Source organism: Aulonocara stuartgranti (genome assembly GCF_965226115.1).
Source record: "Aulonocara stuartgranti genome assembly, chromosome: 20".
Classification (NCBI taxonomy): Eukaryota; Metazoa; Chordata; class Actinopteri; order Cichliformes; family Cichlidae; genus Aulonocara; species Aulonocara stuartgranti.
Window position 1 is genome coordinate 32732518 of NC_138956.1, and position 18441 is coordinate 32750958.

The 18441-nt window shown below is 39.9% G+C and overlaps 1 protein-coding gene across 7 annotated transcripts in view; it reads right to left on the reverse strand.

The window, feature by feature from the left end:
* The window catches only part of plxna2 (plexin A2), a 260056-nt gene that overhangs the window by 25396 nt on the left and 216219 nt on the right, over nt 1-18441 (reverse strand). For all 7 annotated transcript variants that reach the window (XM_082519547.1, XM_082519545.1, XM_082519544.1 and 4 more), the window contains 10 exons: nt 18234-18385; nt 14911-15028; nt 13580-13716; nt 12266-12433; nt 11004-11097; nt 5151-5390; nt 4224-4367; nt 3515-3749; nt 1879-2021; nt 437-705 (listed from right to left, as the gene is read on the reverse strand). In XM_082519547.1, coding sequence (XP_082375673.1) covers nt 437-705; nt 1879-2021; nt 3515-3749; nt 4224-4367; nt 5151-5390; nt 11004-11097; nt 12266-12433; nt 13580-13716; nt 14911-15028; nt 18234-18385 — 1700 coding nt within the window. The remainder of the gene's footprint in view (nt 1-436; nt 706-1878; nt 2022-3514; nt 3750-4223; nt 4368-5150; nt 5391-11003; nt 11098-12265; nt 12434-13579; nt 13717-14910; nt 15029-18233; nt 18386-18441) is intronic.

Here is an 18441-nt window from a genome sequence, read left to right on the forward strand (position 1 = left end):
ACATGGAAACATGGGGAAATAGGAATGCACAAGAAACATGAGAAAAAGGTTATAGAACATATGATTCTAAATCAAAACCTATCCATCTGTCTAAAAACGTTATATGATGCTGCACCTCTTCTTTTGCTAATGACCGTTCTGTTTTTGTTATCTACATAGCTATCAAAGAACAGCATCGCATATGAGGGGATAAACAGTAATGCTGTGTGTTTTTATCCTTTCTGGCTCAATATTATAAAGCTATGCCAAACAAACAGCATTCTCATTACAATTGTGCACAATAGAGAGGCCTTTGTTTATCTTATTTAGTGTTCATTCATTTCTTCGTTTAACTATTTGAAGCTTTATAATAAGATGGAACAAACAAGTAAGGTTTAAGTTCAGTTGGGCACGATTCAAGTCTTTATATCATGAAGGAACATTATTGCCGTGTTACCTGCGCAGCAGCAGTTTGGGATGGTTCTTGCTCTCCAGGTTGCGGTCAATCAGGTCTGACAGCAGGTGTTTAAGGACATCGGTGGCATACTCCAGTCGTCCTTGAAGGGCAGTCATGATAAGTGAGGCCACATTGCCGCGGTCCCTCATGGAGAAAGAGCGCTGCATTTCCAGTGTTCGGATGAAGGTGAGCAGGAACACTTTGTTGTTGATGAGCTGGCCAAACAGCTTCAGGGCCTTCTCCACGTTCTGCTGGCCATTACCTGACACCTGCACCGAAAAAAAGAGGCAACAACAGTGCATGAGTTAAGGCTAATGAGTATCAAGCAGGAATTTGTTTAGTAACACCTTTAATGATACATTGCTGAAATATTGGTTGAAAAGGTTTGTTGCTCTTTAACTTTCTTTGTGACCTTGCCTCACAAAAAATAAAGATTTTTTACAAAGGCACCAAAATCTTTACTCATGTTTCACCTCAGGCAGAAAGAAGCTCTGGCTCATGATGAGTAACTGAGAAGATCTTAATCAATTATTGACCGGGTCCCAGTAAAAAAAAAAGCATTGTACACCGAGTTAGCTGTCACTTCACTTTCAAATTAAATGTTAAACAAGCTTTCAGGGTAAAACAATCTAAGTAATATTCGCTTTGTACTTGTTTGAGCACCCATGACTGTTTTTCTGAAGTTTGCATAAAAATATGGGTCCTCTGGCAGGCAATGCCAAATTTATGTGACTCACCAAATGCCACTGCTCTAAGATGTGACATTACATTTCCTTTGATCTCTTGCAAACACGGCTAGCCTTACCTGAGCAACTATCCACTTAACTAACTACACCTGGCTAGTTAGCCTGACTCACACTGCTGACTTTAATCTCTACTATGATTAATCTTCTTATACCTGATAGTTTCATCCTCTGGACACCAGTCTCAACAACATAAAATAAAGTCATTTCCTAGCACTACTCTGGCCCCTCGAAGAGGAGGAAAAAGTGTTAGCCAGCCAGTTTTTCCCCCCCTTGGAAGAACCCAAAGTTCTGCTTGAGGATTGGGAATTACTCACTTCATTACCCCTCATACTGCAGCCACTGGTGGATGAAATAGCCATGTGCTGAGACCCTGTTTTCCATGAGGGAGCTTGCATGTGAGGTGTATATATATATATGTGTATGTGTATGCTGCCCAGCCTGACTGACTGTGTGTGTGCGTGTGAGATCAGAGTGTAGAAAGGATAGATGGCACACTGGTATCCTTTCCCCCCTTCAGCAATTTCCCACTTACGGTTAGCCTATGGGAGAAGTGGTCAGGGCAGACATGCCGTTTGGCTCTCTCTCTTTTGTCCACTTTGTATATTTATGTATTTATTTCAGCTCAAACTGAAGTTCCCTCGTCCTTCCTCTCTTTTTTAAAAATGTATCTCTCTCTTGCACTCTGGTCATAGTTACCTCCAGTTCTCTGAGGACAGGATGATCCTCTATGCCGGGGAAGAGGACCCTCATGGCATAGGTTCTGTAATCCAGATAGGGGATACCAGCTCTGTCGAGGTCGCTGGTGAGCTCATTGATGTCTGTCTGTAACTCGGCAAAGGCTAGAAGAGAAGGAAGGCAGAGAAACGAGACAAGTTGAAGGGAGCGCTTGTGAAAGGCATCCTGAAAATAAAACTGTTATTTAATCCCCAAGGACCATATATGTGAATCCTTCTTATCTTCATGGGGCTTACTGCTGCTATGATGAAGATGACAGAACGCTCAAGATAGTCTTCATGTCAGAGGAACTCAATATTTTACATCTCTCTTCTAAAAAAATAGATCTCTCTCCCTCCCTCTTTTACATTCACTTTTCACACACATATACACACAAACCTTTTCTTACTCATTTTTATCTACCACCCAGTAAATTGGCTGAAGCAAAGGCCCCAAAGAGTGTGGCATCTCAGTGTGAAGCTGCAGGTGAGCACTAGTTAATTGGCTCCATCCTGACTGACTCTGGTTCAAGCCCACGGCTCTGTTGCCTTGCTTTGCCGCCCTTGGGGAGGCTCCCTGCCTGCAGCCTATCACAGGAGCAGCAGTCGTCTCCTAAAACCCTCCTCAAAACCCCACCATCTCTAACCAGTCTTAGCCCTCACCTCCTGGTACCAAAGTCCCCTGTGACACATTGGTTTACACACCAACACATGGACTCACAGTGTATATATACACTCATAAGGAGGAACTCTGGTAGCTATCTAAATCCACCCCGCGGGGAAGTACTCGCCAGGCCAATGCTAATGGTTAAAACATTAATCTTCTTCTGTCCTAAGGCTACCTGTGTATGATTCCCTCTGTTTGCCTACTCTATGTGCCCGTCTGTCTGTATCTGTCATTGGACCATTGTGTTCTATTACTACATAATAACATTGGGGCAGCTGATCAGGGGTAGCTGGAGGGGATAAGTAATAAGGTCCCCTCTGGCTGATGAAATCGCCTCAACACTGTCAGACCTAAACCTCACTTTTGCCACAGACTAGCTAAAATAACCCCAATGATAACAGTAGGAGTAATCAACGGTGTTTATTTCAATGTAGCGATGTGGAAATGATGTGACGCTCACATCTAAAATAAAACTAGAGCAATCAGTGCTCACTTTTGTTTTAACATATCATGGTTACAAAAATATATACAGACATACAAAGCGTGAACACAAACACCTGCTATGAAGACATGACTGTAGAATTACAGCAGAATTTAAAATACAGTTTGAACGTTTGTGCGTCTCATATCTAATGTGTGTTCGGTTCCTGTATGTTTAGAGTTCATGTTAGCTGTATGAAAAATTGCTTCCAGCATGCAAACTACTCCATGATGAAAAAGGTCACATAGAGGGCTAAATAAGTTAATCTTTTGTGATAAAAAACAAGGATGATCCAGATTTGACGTAATGTTGATAATTACTTAAAACATGCAGACAGCTCTGATTGATTTGAGTAACACATACACATATTTATGCTTTTTATTTGTTTTGAGTGATAAAGAAGCCTATTGGTTAAGCAAAGCACTTAACAAACATTTAAGTCTGTATCTACTATTCTACACTAACACTAACCTTCTTTGCACTCTAGGGCAACTCGTGACTCCAGGTTGTCCATTTGCATCTGCAAGCGCTTAAGGGTCAGATCATTTTCACGCGATTTTCGTTTGTAGGCGATCAGGACGAGGATGACGATGATAAGGAGAAGACCGCCACCTGCAGCGATGCTAACAATGGCCGGTAGGGTCAGCAGGCTGTCAGACATGATGTGCACGGCACCTGGAGATACGTGAAGACCACCTACTTGAACCTGTCAAGAAAGGCAAGAGTCACAATGAGACTGTTAAAACTAAAAGAGCGATTGAAAACATGCAGTTGAGCTGTATGTTACATGATTGTTGTTTTACAGAAATGACTAAGCCAACCAAATATTGAAAATTAGACCAAAACCTTTTCAAATATTGTCTGCTGAAACTGCCTGCAAATACATGACCATTATCACGTTGAGAGGGAAATAGTACGAACATTGCATTCAATAAGCAAGTGGGTAAATAAGAATAATTGCGGTGGATTGTGGCAGAACCTTCTGACATGTAGAGCACAACCATGCTGCTCTCGCTTCGACCCCTTTTCTTCAGCTGAATTAACAATGATGAGAACACAAATAATAGAGCTTAGAGGTTGACTATTATAAAGAAGAAATTGCAAATACAGGGATAGATGGAAAGTAAGTTGGAAAGAAAGTTAGGTCCATAACAAAACACCAGAACAGACCAGTACTGACCATGACTTTGTATTGCCCAGTGAGGTTGGGAGGCTCGCACAGCAGCTGGCTCTCAGACACAGTGACAGAACAGGGAGTCTCTCCTATTAGTACTGTGTAGTTAAGCTTCACCCCTCCTGATGCTGGAGGAACCAGGTTTCTGCCCTGTGGGCATAGAGCAATGAACAGAGGGGTGTAAAATTTAAAGATAAACTCAGACACACACACACATAAACAAAAATCAAACATTATTTTTAATGCACCACACTGATATGTCACCTGAATACAGTACAAATTAAATCCCTAGGTTTGGGCACAGCTGCCACTCAATAGGATTCCATACCAAGATCAGACAGGCTGATATATTTTACAGTGGGAGCAGCTGGTAATCAGGAAAAAGGATTGAAATATATATTTTGACAAATTCTTTGCTCTCCATCTATCAGGTAAAAAATACCAGTAAAAACCCCCAAAACATACAACTAACTATAATTACTATACAAACACAATAATGACTGAGTGAAAAAGGAATTAAAATCTTTCCCAAGGATATTATTTCATCATATCTTTTATTTTTAATTGAGTTGAAAAATGTATTTTCCAACAGTGACCTGGCCAAGAATGGAGCAGAGATTGTACCAATTACAAATGCAGGCAAACAGGGAGATGCAACAAAAGGGTGAACACAATCTCCAGAGGGGTTCACTACAAGGGAAGTTCAACAAAGCTTCAAAGCATCTATGAAAGCGAATGCCATACAGATTTTGATTTTTTACACATGGAAGCATCCAGATAATAGGACTTGTATATAAAAATGAACTAGAGAAAAACGTATGAGTATATGGAAATGACCACTTAGCAGCAGAATACGAATGATAAATATTATGATAGGTCTATATTGGGGCTTTAATCCGCGAATCAAGTGAATCCATCCTGCATTTCCTTTACCTTGAGAATGATGGGTGAGCCTGGTTTTTGCTCAAGGATGCCTGTGGTGCTGAGCGGTTCAAAGTAGGGGTTGGGGTAGTAGAGTAGGTTAGTGTTGTTGTAGACCAGCAGCGCTTGGACGTTGTTGAAGATGAATCCAAACTCGTCCGCATGCTTCACGGTGTCCAAACCTGGATGGTATTCTGCCATCAAAGAAGGAGCAAAGCAGCTCATGCTGGTGGTGTTCAATACTTTACACACCTGGAGAGAGTGAACGAAGAGAAGAGAAAAAATGTTATGAAGAAACTTTCTGTGATGCTACTGGGATGTGTTGCACTGAAACAATCAACGCATCACGAAATGATAGCCTGTGGCCCTTTAAATGAAAGAAGAGTTGCAATTCAGTCATCCAGAATAAACTTGAACAGCTCAGAAAAGCTATGATTTCTCTTTTTCTTCTGGTTCTATAATCTGCTCCATCCTCTGTGTTCTGTAACCTAAAGTGCGATCCTAACTGAAACACATTGGTTTCAACATGAACCCTGCGGCGTGCTCACCAGCCTTATAATTGACCTATAAAGGCCAAATACTTTTCAGAAAAATAGGATTTATTTTCTGTCATTAAATCCATCTTTATTGTAGAGGAAGCCTCTATAAAATTGAAAATAAATTGCTCCAACAGCCTCACTAAAAAACACTGCAGGCCAACAACCACAAAAGGATGGAGGCATTTCTCCTCTGTCTCCTCTGGAAGAGGTTGAGCTATGGGTCTTTTATTACTTCTCTCAAGTTTGCCCAGATGAGAGGCCTGCTTTCCATCCATCCTCCCCGTCTTAGCTCTAGAGGGAAGGGGAGAGAGGATTGATTGCTGCACAGCACTCTGCTCCGAGAGGTTTTTATCTCCTTTCACTCCCTCCCAGCTCTCTCTCTGGGGAAGAAACTTAATTAGAGGTAAATATCATCAAAGGTGGTGAACGCTAGCGAGTACCACGCCTCCTACCTGTTGTCTCGTGCTCCAGAGAAAGCCAGAAAGATCGATGCAAACTCATTCTGTGTAGGGTACACCAATTGGATTTTGCCAGCATGGTGCAAGCTAAGTTGCAGGAGTGTGATCGCAGAGGTGGAAGAAGGGACTGGCATCTTTATTTAGTTTGCCCTCGGAAATAGACTGAAGATTGTGTTCACTATGTAGCCTTGAATCTCATTCTTAAAATAAATTCAGATACAACTTGGACACACCGTCCCTAAAAATGCAACTACGGATTCAAATAATTGATTATCTCTTTTTATCATTTAGCCTATCTAAAGTCAGAAAATGATACAAGTGACTGTCAGTAGTTGAGCGCATTGAAAAGGGACATTTTCTGGGGTCTGATGAATAGTTTAAACCAAATATCTTTGGTTTGCAGCAATAACGATACAATAATAGAAAGTGAAAGCGGCAAAAACTCTCACATTTTAAAAAGTTAATGTTTGCTGCTTTTAATTGAAAAGGGACTTGATATTTGGTGATGCATTTTAAATCAGTTATGCGAATGTATAATTGACTGACTAGCTGCCTGGAAATCTGCATTTGCTGCAAAACCTGGGTGATGATGCAATAGTCTTAGCAACATATCTGGAATATAGCTCTGTGTGCATGTGTGTGTGTGTGAAACTGTTCTTAAGTTAAGTTTTGTCAATTTTCTTTTAATTTCTATATTTTACAAAGCACAGTAGCAGTGCATTAGCTTTGCAGAAAGATAAGCTCATGAAAATAGATAGCACATGACATACTTTCACTAACTTTAGGTTCTGTGAAATCCCATTAACAACTAAAAAGTTACAGCATAAAAAAAGAAATCAGAATAAATTTTTTTTTTCCAGATGTTTTATCATGCAGAAATGTCACTTCAAAGTGAGCTTGAATTAACTATTAAAATCTGCACAGCATAGTTCCACATCCACAAATACAAGCCAGCAGGAAGAAAACTGTGTGAATGGTACCACTCAGAGACTCAAAAGATTCTGAGTGATTACAGAGCAAATATAGTGCTATATGAATAGATCAAGTTAATTAATTTTATCCACTCATATTTGTACTGCTGAGCCATCGAGCTTTCAATGTGGTCATCCTGGCTGTTTAACGTGTAAGCCCATATGATCACAGAGTGAAATAGGTCAAATTAACCAATGAAAACAGTATGTTCTGTTTTTAAATCAGGGTTAAAAGTTGATTGGACAGAAGACTTCCAGTTTAGTTGATATAGACTGCTTTCTTAATGTTAGCATAATGACACATTACACAGTATAGACAGGTCCATATGGGCCAACACGATCCTTGTGACTCCTGGGATGGAACAGTAAGGCATTTGCAAGTCAACTAAAGCTCTGACTACCATCTGCTCTGCCGTGGATGGATACTGTGGGCTTTTTTTGCACTGTCCTCACTTTCCTATTATGCTCTCTCGCTCTCTTTCTTAAATCTTTTCTTTCACCAAATCCTGCCAGGAAACTGCTCCTATAATGTCAGATGTTTTTCAGTGAGCGTAACATCCAAATCCAAAGTGATGGGTGAGTACTGTAGCGATGGGTAAATGGGGCAATGCGAGATTATTTTAAAAAATGATACTTTGGTTCCCCTCTGCGTAGGGCAACATGACACCTTTGCAGTATTTCTTCCTTTTAGCAGATCTGGATATTAGATATGTCCCAAATTCTGAATTACAAGCTTGTTTTCCTACACTCCATCTACGTCTCATCAATGATTGCTTCAGTCATAACAGTAAAGCAGTAAAACTTTACAATTAATTGTCAAATACAAATGGTACATCTCTTCCTGTAGGCCATGTGGCAAAAGAAGCTACAAGATTTACAGCATTGATAAAGTGAATTGAGGTCAACAGAAAGAGAAAATAATTGGAATCTCGGTCTCATTTGTCTTCTTTCTCTACTGTTGGATAGAGCCAGGGTGTTTTAAGGCAGTAACACTCCAACCCCTCTGGCTGAATATATTACCATGATCTACTGTGTGGATACAGCCCACTCAATCATTCAAAGGTCTCTGGCCAGGGTAGTGGTAAGAGAGAGAGTCAGAGCCAGCGAAGATACGACTGGCTGACTGTAGAGATGGAAAAAATACGATGGCTTCACAGAGTCAAAGGTCATCTGAAGGCTAACGTTTGATAGCTAGTCACTGGTTATTCTGCTGTTCCTATACTTGGTTACTCCTACACTATGTCTATTTTCCTGCCTGCCTGCTGTTCCAACCAACTGCTAATACTGGCATTAAGTCTAACTTCAGCTCTAATCAATCTATCCAAGATCTGTGTGGCTGTTAGCTAGTGGAGCCAGAAACCAATTTATCCCATAAGCACTGTTTCATATGGTGAAAGGTTTTCGTTTTGTTTGAAGCTAGTTACAGAAGTACACAGAAGAAATGCCACCATGGAAGCAGTGCTAGCCTTTGAGACTTTGGACATTTATAATGCCATAAATATCGATCAATAATCAGCTCATGATGCTAATACTGTTAAAATCACGTATAGCATTATAGGATACTTAATTTCTATAGCTTAATATGCAAAATAATTCTAAAAATGTGAATCTAATTATGCAGTGATCTGCAGCCTCCTCTCGCAATCAGGCAGAGCAATCAGTACACTCATGCTGAACACCTTTTATGTTCAGTAGTAACCGTAAATGTACCTGACATGCCAAAGCCCGACACTCAGTCCAGGCATCTAAAGTATGGGACAGGGAAATATGCTAGAGCTGGGAAATAACCCTTTTAGCTTTAATCAAGATCATGATAAATGTTTCAATTGCGAATCCAGTGACAGATACAGAGCATTTCACAAAGAAAATTGTCTTTTTTCCTCTTTCCTGGTTTCTTTGTGAATCTATGCAGGTGACACAAGGGAGGGAGAGAAGAGAAGCAATTTAGTGGAAGACAGGTGATCATTTGAAGGCTGGCTGACAGACAGCAGCTCTTATTGCTATAGGCTTCTGTGCTGTTTGCCTTCCTCCCGTGACAAAAAGGGAAAGGGGTAGAAGGGCCTGGGAGGGTGGGATGAAGGATGGGTAATTGTAACCTTAGCATTTAATAGAAATTCATTCTCTGTGGCTGTGGGGGCAGTCAAGACGGTGACACAGTCGTCTTTTGCGAGGCACTAGGTGGGGAGTTGGATGAGACGAGGCAGGGTGGAGATGAACAACTCGCTTTCAAAGATTTGGAAACTGACATATCAGACACTACGGCACCCACACACAAGTCAAATTCCATTTCACCAGATTTTCTCTGTCTCACTCATCAAGTGTTTTTCTCTCCTCCAAATATAAAAACAGTGTCTTATGTGTCTTTTACTTCACATAAGGTCTGCATGTCAGTATCTCGCACGAGGATCCTGGAGCTCAGAAACCTCGGAACAGAATGATGGTTTTCATTCCAGAAATGTTCATTAAACAAGAGAGACACTTAAGGCCAATTTTAGACAGCTAATTTAGAGACAGTAAGTTGGAAATGCAATGAGAGTAAATCTATAGGGAATTGTGTATGTGAAGGATAGCTTTGAGGATGGTTTTGTGCATCCCTGCATCAATGTGAAATTCTATTTTATGATGTTTTTAAACATTGTATATATTGAAAATTTAAGGTGTGAGACTGAAATATTTCCAAACTAGTGTGTTTTTTCCATATATCAGAAAATGTATAGTGTGTATTTGTCAAGTCTTCTGATGTTGTCTTGCAAAGCAGAACTCACACCACATATTCTGGCAATTATCCACAGTTAGATGTTAGTTTTTGAGAATCTTAGGCCATGTTGCATTAGCACAGAGTGAGTACAGATTGTGTTTTCACTGGCGGCATCAGGAAATGTCTTGAGATCAAGAAATCTTGTGCGGTGAAGCAAGCGAATGCTAACCACTGAGCTACCATGCTGCCACGGGATGATGCCAATCTAGAGGCAGGATACATGATGCCCACTCACTCACTGTGAATTCTCAAAAATTGACTGCTCTATTTTTACACCAGAATTAGCCATTACATGGACCTAATTACCCCAAATGATTTCAGCTTCAGTTCTTACTTACATCCCTGCTCGGTAATGTGCAGCATGGGTCAGGGCCATAGTGCATGTGTGAAAATTGATTTTACAAAAGACGCACAAAAACTAAACAGATACACAATAATGGGCTCACCACTCTCTGTTCCTCAAACTCCCCTTTATCGTATTCATCTGCCCTCTCCACCTTATAGCAGACCACAGAGAGGAAATCCCATCCTCTTAATTAAACAAGGACCCCCAGGACAGGGGCTCAAATGCAATTTGTAACGATTTCCTTCAGACAAGTCTTTGATTATACAAGCGGTCTTTATGCTGACCAAAGACTTCTGACTGCAGTTAATCTTCCATTGAAAGTCATTATGAGCCTTCTTGCCTCCAACGATGCACACCTCTAACATTTTCCCCACTGAACCTTTTATAGTCTTGGTCAACTTCTACTGTCCTCCAGCTGCCTCTTTATCTTTTCTCAAACAAGTGAAAATGGTATTCGGGAGTCAGGAGAGCAGTGTAAATAAAACACCAAGTAGGTGGGAGGTGAGATGGTCAAAAAATTTTTAAGTAAACTCTATATTAAATAGTGCATGTGGATCACTCTCACCAACAGCTGCAATATTTATATGCTCTGGGGTCAAGAAGACTGGGATCAAGCATAAATCAGAGAGCGTAGAGGGCTAGAGGGCCTGTTAAGGACCATTTTACCTGAAGTAAATGTCACTTAGCTGCTTATATAGCATGGCAAGCTGGAAGTAGTACAGTAGAAGATTTCTACTACACATACAGGAGAGACTTTGTGGTTGAAAACAGATTAATAGTGAGTGATTCTTACATTGACAGACTCTCGGCCAGCATATTTCACTCTGATCCGGGGCTCTTGAACCACATCCAGATTAGTTCCCGTCACCATCAGGGGTGTGTGACCGCTGAATAAATGGAAGAAGTTAGACAAAATTTATTACAGGAGTTTTTATAATCATGTTTGTCAGATCCGAATTTCATTTTGTGCAGACTAAGAAAGAGAATATCTGAGAAAAAGACCCGCAGCAGTCCAAAGCCTATTGTAAACTTTCTAACTCTGATCTGTTTCTTCAAAGTGTTCCCCATCACTTGGGGAACAAAAAGCTTCATATCAAAAGCCATTTAAAGGTTAATTTGGGACAAAACAGCCCATGGAAGATGGTGATTAGAGATGCATTTTTTATGTTTTTACTATTCACAATCAAGTAGCGCAAAAAAAATAAATAAAAAACAGACAGCTCAAATATATTAATATGCATAAACAGAGGAGGTGGAAAATTGCTGAATTCCCAGCCCTCCTGTAGCTGGTTGGATTTGTTAAAAATGGTTTTTCTGTTGCACTTGTCAATGTGGTTTGCTGAATAAAGGTTTAGGGTAAAGATCACTGTACCAGTAGTGAGTTACTGTGGACAGACTGTGTGCTGTCCGTGGCGTCCATAGATTATACACTCAGCAACTATGCAAAATAACTGCTCCGTGCTCGCTTTTCTTTCTGTCTTTCTACACAATTTGAGCTCCAATTTTTGAGACATTGAAAATCAGTTCACACTGTGTAATTTAAAATGGAATTAGATGGAAATTTAATTTATTTTCTCTTCCGAAACACAAAGAAAGCAAAACAGATATGTGGTTCCTATCAGTTTCTCCCTTCGTTATTCCTCCTATTCCCTTTGTGTTGTCACGATTTTGCTGCAGTGTGCCATACTCTCCATCTCTAAGCTCACGCCATCTGTTGTGGACTCACACCTCTGATAGCACATTGTTCTGTTATGCCATTGTTTCATCTTCATCCCTCTCCTCCTTTTAATTAGTAGTCTTCTATGTCTGTGTATCTATCTGCCAAAGACGTTCAACACATGGATCGACACTGCATTCAGTAGGAGAATCTCAGTCTCAAAAGTGCCCATCCTCTCCAATCAGTGAGCTTCACTTCTTCTATCAATTCCAGACTAATTGGAAAAGAACCGAACAGTAATTGAAAATGCAATATTGACTCGTCTGTTTATTGTTGCTGGCTTGGAGCTGAGGACACGAATAAAACTCTCATACATACAATCTGAGGAATGTGCATACCTTGCAATGCTCCAGTCTGGTTCAATGCGCTGTACAGTAGGGTCCTCTGTGTACTCAAAGGTGAGGCTCTCTCTGATTTGGGCACGATCCACGCTGACGCTGATCTGAACTGGGCCGACTCCAGACAGAGAAGGGGCAGAGTAGCACACTATCTCTGTCTTTGTCCTTCTACACAAAAAAATAAGAACACCTATATAAATCTGTAGCAAAACGAATGAATATGAGAAGACACAAACTTGATTTATATGAGCAAAAAAAACATACTATTTTTTTCTGTGAGACCTGTTCTGTAATTATCCCACTCAAAACATGATGAACAGGTGCACTCAGTGCACATTAACATGCAGTCAGTACTTTCAGCTCTCATACATCCTTCTAAAACATGCTTTCTCCTCCCTGTACAAGACTTTGTGATCTACACACAAACCCTCAGAATTTGTCCAAATTCATTAGTAGAGTGCTTGTAGTAGAACAGGCCCACATCTACCTCTTTCTCCCATGACAGGAATACAGTGAAGAAGCTGTAATTAGCCCCATATCTCATTAAAGTTTACTTGACTCCTCAACCTTACAACATTACAGTCAGAACACTGTGGCAGGGCTTAAAATAGGTGCCTCCAGGAGTGGAAATCAGAAAGAGGGCATGTATGAGTAACTAAAAGACGGCAGGAGGGATGGGTGTAGAGAAATGGAAGCAACTTGCGAGACTGAGAATTAAAAAATTTGAGGGATGGGGGAGAACAGATAAACTAATTAGGAAAGGGAGAATGAAGAGAATGAGAAGGATGGGGCTAGATAAAAAAAGGAAGATATTATTACAAGGTTTGATGCAGTAGGTCATCAAAACCTTATTAGAATTTACACAAGTTTTAACAAAGGTATAAAGAGGTTCCCCTTGGGGGGTATTCGCAGTATAATATCAAAGGAAAAAAAACCCCAAAACAAAAGAATAAAGACATAGAAATGCTGCTTATTTAATGTGAATAAATCGCTATCTTGACAACACAAGCTGTTGTTTTATTTATTTATTTACTCTTAAAAATTGCTAATAGCATGCCATATAGCCAACATTTTCTGACAGTTATGCTGGAGGGCAAAAACTTAGCTAAACTAATTCAAATCATTTTTATACTATGAGAAACTGCTATTTGTGCTATGTATGGAAATTCATGGCATTTATGGTGACTGGATTAGTTTAACTCCACAATATCAACATAAACGTTTCGTGTTTCCACCATGATGTGCATTTCCTCATTCTGCAGACTCTGTAGCAGCACATATGCAGGACAGTTATGTTGGAGATTAAGATCTCACCCAAAGAACTCGCATGTCTGGTTTCCAAACTTAACGTTGACACTGCTGCCGGCACCGAGGTTTTCTCCCATTATAGTTACTTTAGTGCCCCCAGACTCTGGACCTCTTCTAGGAGACAGGCCTGTGACAGTTGGAGTCTAAAAAAACAAAACAAAAAACCACAGATGCAGAAAGAGAGACATTAAGACAGACTGTCAGAGTCATTTAAAATGAGGGAAAGGAACAGGAAGAAATGACACGAGACCAGCAGACAGATTAAAAGATATATGCATTTTACAGTAAGCAGGGAAGCATCTCTGTTGTAACACTCAGTGTTATCACTAATTTCCAGCAAATTACAGTTATTCGTATTGTCAGAGTGATGGCAGTGAACTGCAGTACAATAAAGCCTTAGTGTCCTCTTATAGATTCCACTACTGGGTGCCCTGCATTGCTGGGTTGCATCTGAGTGGAGCTTTTTTAAAGACAATCTGAAAATAACGAATGCTTTCAGCGGCGTGCAGCCAGGATGCTGTCACACAGACAGATGGAGTAATATTCAAGTAGACAGCACACATACACAGGAACACACGTACACACATAAAAGCATCTGTGTGCACACACCTGTATCTGAACAAACATAAAACAACCATTTTAAAAGCGACTAAATGCACACTGTCATTTACAATGTCCCTTTGTCTACAAGGTCACGTAGGGAATATGTCTTGTCTGAAGAATGCTCCTGTGATGATGCAGTCTTTTTTAGGTGCACTGCAATAGAAGGGAATTGTAAGCGTTGCCAATTCTAAGCTCTGTGAAGTAATCTCAGAGGAATTCCACTGCTTCCCAGAGTAGCAGCCGTATCACTGGTGAGAAAAAGTGGCCAAGCCTGTGTTACAGAGCCAAGAGCATCATGCTGACAAAACTCAAAACTGACAGCGACGTGTGACATCCAGCATGCAGGATAGTGCAGGTACTCTGAAAACAACAGCAGTAATTACTGACTGCTGTTAATAGTTAAAAGAGTGCTAATTGTGAAGGTGTGAGAGAGTGATAATGAGAAAGCAGATTAACTGTTAGGTGCAGGTCAGGTAGACAGCAGATATCTGAGAAAAGGAAATGTGTGCGAGTGTGTGAGGATGGCAAGTACACACAGACTGTACCATAAAAGCTGGAAATAGCCATATACTAAGTATATGGCTATTTATATAATTATATAATATATAATTATATATATATAGTTATATAATATATTTAGTTAGTTGTACATAGATTCTTTTTAGCCATATACTGGCTAGATCACAAGTGTTATTTCAGAATACAATACAAATGGAGTTTAATTACACTCATACCACAAAGGAGTAGAGTTGTGAGGAACGAGCCCGGAGTTCTGGTTTGCACTCTCCGACACAGAGCTGTACTGGACCCGGCATACTGTCCGCATGGGCCATATCCATCTCACATACGATCCTGCAAAAGACAGTTAAAATGGGTTTCCAATTAAAATGACTTCAGGAACAGAAGTATACTCCCATACTTGAAGCGGGAATTCAATTTTTTTTTTAAAAAGTAACATTAAACTTAAACATGGTCTTCATGATTTAATGCTTAAGCAACGTTGTAGAAAAGAATATTCAAAGCACTTCGCTGCTTGATATTGATATATCTTCTGCTCTAATTACAATATCTTTTGTAGTTTCATTCATTTCATTACATGACACAGTCAGACATCGATGACAATCTTTAAATGAGACCATGTCTGCTCCTCTTTTGGCACTCCAGCATGCTGCACCTGAATGTAGTAAATTTCCCACTAACAGCTAGCCCTCCCCAACAGTGGTGGTGCTGTGCCAGTACAGCAAGACTAATGTTAATCATGCAGCAAGATCAATACCGTTCCATCATATCATGTGATCAGGTATCTCCCAGCACTGCAGGTGACTAGATCGAATGACATAATAAAATGAGAGCGTCTATTGATCGCTGGTGCCAGGGAGTAATAAAGTACAAGAAGCAATCACAGTGTGGAAAGAGAGATGGAATATGTGGGGGAGCAGATGGCAGGGGCAGGTAGGAGCGGAGCTGATGAAGCAGAGCAGATGTATTGTTTCTCCAGCACTGATCATCTGAATTACAACAAATGACTTTGAGAGCTTTGTTGGATGAGCTATGTGGACGAGTGTAGCTAAAGGAGGATTTACTTGCTGACAAACCTAATAATATCCTCTTACTGCACCTCACAAAAACAGAGACTCGCTTGCTTCCTACCTGAAAGCAAAACTGTACTGGCCATTTGCAAAGTTACAGATTTATGATAATAAGTTGGGTTTTTTGTGGGGGTTTTTTTTATTTTTATTTATCATTCATTTTCTCTGTGGATCTTTGCAATTAAGTCTGCTAAAAAAAACAAACAAACTTGCAGGTTACTTTTAAAATTCATTCATACAAATAAGGTTTCAGTTTGGAATCTACAACAAAAAATGCTGCAGAATAGTCTCAGTCCTTAAAAAAGTACTTTTTGACAGCTGGAAAAAAGGAACAAACAAAAGTTCAGACTTTTTCTTCAAAGCAGGAGTAGCTTTCACACACACCTCTGAAGTAGTAACATAAAAGACACATAAATATGTATGTTTTTTTGTACAGTCCAGTCCATCATAGGGTGGCTGATGACTGAATTAAGACTCAAAACAAACACCAACAGTCAGCTAAGGACATGCGCATAATGAACCTAGAGGCAAAATACAATCCAAAGGTGCTGAATAAAAGTCCAGCTCAGTATATCATCTGGACGACTTCATCTCCTTCAAAGTTGGACTTAAAAGGTTATAGGTTAGTTTTTTAATTTTGCACAGTCAATTTTTTTTTCTTTACCCGCCATATAAATGAATTCCCCAGCTTGTCCCCAATCGCATTAAAGTGCTGTCAGATCAGTGTGCTGCACACAAAGTGTCTCCTACAGCCAAGTGGATTTTAATTACAGCTATACAGCTACTCAATGCAGGGCAAGGAACCACAGAAATACTCTATGCCATGTGAGCTGTTATAGCTTTACTACTTTATTACCGCATCACAGTAAACAGTAGTAGCAAGTGTGCACATGTGACTGCGAGATATGTCTTTGTAACACCATGCAGAAGTTAAACTATGCGACTTATAGCAATGGCATCACGCTTCGCTGTTCTCTTTCTGAGGGCACAAGTAGGTCAAAGAAAAAATTAGGGTTAAAGGCTCCTCTGAGAACCATGCCAGTGATAGGCTGCATGGGTGTTGGTGTGTGGGTTCATTCACATGTGGGTTCATGCCTGTCATCTTTTTTAGTGAATTGCTATACATTTCATTCTTAACACCATTTTCTTACAGATTTAAAGTCAGTAGAGAGAGAATTTCACTTTAACTGAAAGAAAAGCCAATTATTTCTGAGTACTTGTCTCTCCTAAAGAAAACTATAAATATTATAATAAAATTTCTAGAGAGCTGTGGTGGCTGAAGGGTCCAATAATAAAGGTTACAATAGCAATGTTGTACTATTTTAATAGACTATTCCTCATATCCTATTGATTTTCCGTGGTACAATTATCTAACCTGTAATTGCTCCATAATGTGTATTTTTGTTCCTTCTGCATAAAATGCTTAAAAATCATAATAGAATAGTTTTTTTTATAATGAAGTATTGCCTTTCCCTCAACAATGAAGCTCAATTCCCAAAGGCAACTCAACCTAACCCTAGTCTAAATATGTACATATATATTTTTAGGGTAAACTAACACACTATCTATACATACATCTATCTTGGGAGGGCTAACACAACCTGAGATTAAACAACCATGAGGCGCTGGGTCTTTAAGTCTACACACGTTTGTGTGTCTAGCCAAGGGGGTGGTGGGCAAGTTGGGAAGCATGGGCCACGTTTCATTAGTTCAGGGTGAACGGGACAGACTTTACCATGATGTACACACAGCATGGGACAATTAAGGAGGTAAACACAAGTAAACACACACAGCTGTTATGGGATTGTTGCTGACTAGATGAGCTACACAGAGAGAACTGGGCTACTGTGCTGCAGGGAGGGAAAACAGCAATGTCAAGACCAGACTGTTTGGACCTGCTCCAGTCTTCATTAAAGCGGGAGATTGTGCAACACACATATATAGTTTAGAGCTTATTAGCTGTTACAGCACATAAATAATGTATCAAAACCTAAGGCTAGATGCATGCTATTATGAGAGTTAATAACGGATTGAATGCATCCCTATGTTCAATATTAATTAAATAAAAGAACATGAAATAAATTATAATTTTTTTTTTTTAAAGTTACTGAATAATTACTTAAAACCTCGGTCACTCTGTCATTTTGTTTTTTCCTACTTTTATACACTTGTAGGAACAGCAAATATAGTCCATTTAGAATATTTTGCTACTGTTAGCAAGTGAGAGGGCATATGGCCACACCGTGTGCAGCAATTCCTATAAATAACTGTTATTACATACAATGTACATATACACTTTCTGCAAATGAGATCTGCTTATAAACTGGGAGGGTTGGTTGGAAGAAACGTCATGTTTTCACTTAACTTGAAGGAATAATTGTGTTTGTAATTAAATGTTGTGTAGTTATCCATCAATAATAAGTATTAGCAATAGTTTTGAAATGATCATTCCTGTTTGGATCACTTACTGTTCAGCAATGATGTAGCCATCCTCTACAGGGGTACACCTCACTCCTGCCACCTCTACATTGCCGACCATATCTGAGAAAGCCAGACCAAGGTTTGTGCCATGGATGGTCACCCGGGTGCCTCCCTCTGGGGGTCCAGCCACTGGTGTTACCTATAATGTTGGAGAGAAACTAGACATCAAATGATGTTTTTGTCTTCAGGGATGCG